The sequence below is a fragment of the Hyperolius riggenbachi genome, chromosome 3, assembly GCF_040937935.1.
Source record: "Hyperolius riggenbachi isolate aHypRig1 chromosome 3, aHypRig1.pri, whole genome shotgun sequence".
NCBI lineage: Eukaryota > Metazoa > Chordata > Amphibia > Anura > Hyperoliidae > Hyperolius > Hyperolius riggenbachi.
The window spans coordinates 102,822,045-102,826,697 of record NC_090648.1 but is presented as its reverse complement, the minus strand read 5'-3'; the positions used below and the strand labels follow the sequence as shown (position 1 = coordinate 102,826,697).

Here is a 4,653-nt window from a genome sequence, read left to right as displayed (position 1 = left end):
GCCCCGTCGCCATGGCGACGGGGGAAGCCCTCCAGGAGATCCCGTTCTTTGAACGGGATCTCCTGATCGCCGGCGGCGATCGGAGGGGCTGGGGGGATGCCGCTGAGCAGCGGCTATCATGTAGCGAGACTTTGTCTCGCTACATGAAAAAAAGAAAAATTTAAAAAAAAAGATTTGCTGCCCCCTGGCGATTTTTTAGCAAACCGCCAGGAGGGTTAATATGTATGTCATGAGGTTATTTACTGTTTGTTCTTTTTAAATACAGCCCCACGCACCCCGCAGGTACTGCTGTTTGCAAACTGGATGAGAATACTCATCCAGTTTGCCTTTACCTGCGCCTAGCTGGGAAAAAAATTATCGTCCAGATAGGCTTAAGCGGTTAGATAAATTACTATCTCAAACAACCAATCGGAGCGTCTACTCGTGCTTGAAAAAACTTTTAATGTATACCTGCAAAATAGCGAAATTACAATACTAGGTTCACACTACCATTAAAATTCTAAAACCAAAAGATGCACACATGAATGGCACACTATACTATTCCCACCATCCTCATGGTATGTGCCTGGTGGAGGGCCCACAGAAGTCCATATATGAATGGGTAACCGTTTGATTTGCATAGCCTTAGGCCGGGTGATTAAAACGGCGACATACCTTCATGAGGACGGTGGGAATAGTATAGTGCGCCATTCATGTGTCCATCTTTTGGTTTTAGAATTTTAATGGTAGTGTGAACCTAGTATTGTAATGTCGCTATTTTGCAGATAAACATTAAAAGTTTTTTCAAGCACGAGTAGACGCTCAGGTTGGTTGTTTGAGATAGTAATTGTATATAGGCACCTGAGTGTCTCCCCTCAAAGAGTGGTGCATAATTACTAAGATGTGGACGCCAAATCCAGTTTAGTAAATAACGGTTAAATAAATTACTGAAAACATTTTCTTTTTTTTAAAGATCAACTGGAGTTAGAAGAATACGGAGGCTACTATATTTCCTTTTAAACAATTTCAGTTGCCTGACAGCCCCGCTGGTGTGTTTGGCTGCAGTAGTGTCTGAATAACAACAGAAACAAGCATGCAGCTAAACTTGTCAGATCTGACAATAAAGTCAGAAATACCTGATCTGCTGCATGCTTGTTCAGGGTCTATGGCTAAAAGTATTAGAGGCACAGGATCAGCAGGACAGCCAGGCAACTGGTATTGCTTGAAAGGAAATAAATATGACAGCTTACATGTCCCTCTTGCTTCAGTTGTACTTTAACACTTTCATAAAAAGTAATTTAATTATTGAAAATGTTACAATTATTCTGTTATATAAATAATAATAATTCAAAATAGTCTCAAATCAGTTAGCAATGCTTGTAACACTCAATAAGGCCTGAAACACACCAGAGGAGTTTTTCTGAGCGTTTTGAGTTTTTAAATCTGCTGCTAATGTTATCCTATGTGTCTGTGCACACTGGAGCAATGAGGTTTGGAAAAAAACCCCATAGCATTACATTGGGAAGAGCTTTTGAAACCTCTAAAAGCTCTTCCCAATGTAATGCTATGTTTTTTTTTTACAAAACCTCATTGCTCCAGTGTGCACAGACACATAGGATAACATTAGCAGCAGATTTAAAAACTCAAAACGCTCAGAAAAACTCCTCTGGTGTGTTTCAGGCCTTAGGGCTGGTGCACACCAAAACCCGCTAGCAGATCCGCAAAATGCTAGCAGATTTTTAAACGCTTTTTTTTATTTTTCTATGGCGTTTTGCTAGCGTTTTGCGGATTGCTGCTGCGGTTTTCAGTATAGTAGATTTCATATATTGTTACAGTAAAGCTGTTACTGAACAGCTTCTGTAACAAAAACGCCTGCAAAACCGCTCTGAACAGGCGTTTTTCAGAGCGGTTTGCGTTTTTCCTATACTTAACATTGAGGCAGAAACGCATCCGAAATCCAAAAAATGCCTCACCCAGGCATTTTTCGTTTCTGCAAAACGCCTGCCGCTCTGGTGTGCACCACCCCATTGAGATACATTGACCAAGCAGATCCGCAGCCGCAAGCGGATCTGAAAACGCCCAAAAAGCCGCTCGGTGTGCACCAGCCCTTACTGTTTAGAGAGGTGCTCAGATGAGTTTCTAGAACGTTTATTATGGAAATGTACCTAGATGATTAAATTTATTGTCTAACCTATTTTTACATTGGAGAAGTATTTATGGAGCCTGGACATGAAAATAATAGCAACATCCATAACACATTCCATATTTTGGCATTTTCCAAACTTTCACACTTATCGAGTGTACTTTTTGTACTACTTTTATTTATGTATTTGATGTCTTCTGTTGGAAATGTACTTATTACCTCTCTCATTAGCCTGACTTCCAACCTGCATACCCCAATGTACTTTTTCCTACGTAATCTTTCAGTACAAGACACTGTTTATGTCTCATCCATTCTGCCGAAGCTCATGGCTATCACGGTAACAGGAGACAACAGTATATCCTTCGTAGGCTGTATAACACAGATGTTTATGTTTGTCTTTTGTCTTGATGCAGCATTTTTCCTTCTGACATCCATGGCTTATGATCGCTATGTGGCTATTTGTAAACCCCTTCACTATAACACCATCATGAATAACAGGCTGTGTTTCCTGTTTAACATGTCATGTTGGTGGGGTGGGGGAGCCAATGGATTAATGCACTCATTGATGATATCTAAGTTGGTATTCTGTAAGTCACGAAACATAAATCATATATTCTGTGAACTTAAAACCATTCTGGCTCTCTCTTGCTCTGACACATCTGTCATTGCGAATATTATTTTAATAGAGGGATTATTCATTGGGGTCATACCATTTTTACTGATTGTGGTCTCTTACATGTTCATCATATCTACCATTTTCAAGATTCATACATCATCAGGAAGAATGAAGGCCTTTTCCAGTTGCTCATCACACCTCGTCATTGTGGTATTGCTCTATGCTACATCGCTTGGGTTCTACATGAAAAAGGATTCTGAGGATTCTCAAGAACAAGACAAATTCCTCTCCTTATTGTACGTGGCTGTAGTGCCAATGTTAAACCCAATAGTTTATAGTCTGAGGAACAAAGAGGTTATAAAAGCAATGAAAACACTTGTAAACACTAATAAAAGACCATAAAAAGGGAAGCAGGAAAAAAGGGCGCTGGCGGCTAGTGGACGAAAAGGGCGCTGCCATAGACTCTAATGCAATTATCGTTAATACGGCAAAGAAAAGAAGAAAAAAGGACGCTTAATCATTAACAACATTAGAACATTAAAGTTTTGGAAGTATGTTATAATTTTAGAAGCTTGCAACGTTATAGTTTTTGTCATATTATTTTGTTTGTATGAACAGATTTTACGTTATCAAATATATTATTATTTCTATGGGTAAAAGGGTGTTTCTGCAGGGGGAGTGGCTAGGGTTAGGCACCACCAGGGGGGTGGTTGGGGTTCAGCACCACCCAGGGGGCGGTTAGGGTTAACCTTTTGCCGACCGCATCACGCCGATGGGCATGGCCGCGGCGGCAGCCCCAGGACCACCTAACGCGTAAAGTCCTGGGGCTCTGTTTTGAATGAGATCGCGCTCGCTGCGCGCGCATCTCATTCTCGGAGGGCGGAGCTCCGCCCCCTCTTCAGTCTCCGAGCGGCTATTGCCGCTCGGGAGACTGTTAGAAATTACCCGTACAGCGATCAGCAGCAGCGCTGTACTGGGGACAGCCGTGTGACACGGCTGTCCCCTCCTGAGCCCCAGAGGTGATCGGCTGTCATAGGCTGAAGCCTATGACAGCTGATCACAGGGATTGGCCAGCGGGGGAGGGAGGGAGGGGGGTATACAACAGAAAAAAAAACACACTTTTTATTTAAAAAACAACAACAAATAAACAAACACAAGTAAACAAACAAACACTGGGGGGGTTGATCAGACCCCACCAACAGAGAGCTCTGTTGGTGGGGAGAAAAGGAGGGAGGAATCACTTGTGTGCTGTGTTTTGCGGTCCTGCAGCTTGACCTTAAAGCTGCAGTGGCCACTTTAATGAAAATGTGCCTGGTCTTTAGGGGGGTTTAACACAGCAGTCCTCAAGAGGTTAAGCAACACTGGGGGGGATGGTTAGGGTAAGGCACCACCAGGGGAGTGGTTAGAGTTAGGCACCACCAGGGAAGTGGTTAGTTTTAGGCACCACCAGGGGAGGGTTCTGTGTGAGAGTAGGGTTAGGTTAAGCTGTATTGTTGAATTACGTAACAATTTTTAACGTTAATATATTTTCGTTATCTACACCTGTCTGTTTTTAAATGGTATTTATCATTAACCAATGTCGTTAATAATGTTTATCGTTATTGAAATTTCGTTATCTACAGCGCCATTTCGTTATCCAGCCGGGCCCTTTTTTCCTGGAGCCCTTTTTTCATGCTTCATAAAAAGTCATGTTACAAAAAAGTTCAGATATTTAACAAGCAGTATTTTAATTGGGGGGTCTTTTTATGATAATTAATTATATCATATATAGTCATTATATGTATGCATATTTAGTGTTTGCATGCACACTATGGGCCATATCCAATTCATTTTTCTTCCTGCGTTTCCTCCGAGGTGATATTTTCACACCTAATCAATAAAATTATTTTTAAACCAAAAAACAAGTAAATACAGA

At 41.5% G+C, this 4,653-nt stretch overlaps 1 protein-coding gene across 1 annotated transcript; it reads left to right on the top strand.

Annotated features, from left to right (window-relative positions):
• Positions 1-2,195: 2,195 nt before the first annotated feature.
• Positions 2,196-3,140, top strand: LOC137562191 (olfactory receptor 5V1-like). Its single transcript, XM_068273523.1, has one exon. The coding sequence runs from the start codon at positions 2,196-2,198 to the stop codon at positions 3,138-3,140; it is 945 nt and encodes a 314-aa protein (XP_068129624.1).
• Positions 3,141-4,653: the final 1,513 nt, after the last annotated feature.

Excerpts from the sequence above, each read along its gene's own strand:
- LOC137562191 (XM_068273523.1), top strand. The coding sequence starts at position 2,196 with ATGGAGCCTGGACATGAAAATAATAGCAACATCCATAACACATTCCAT.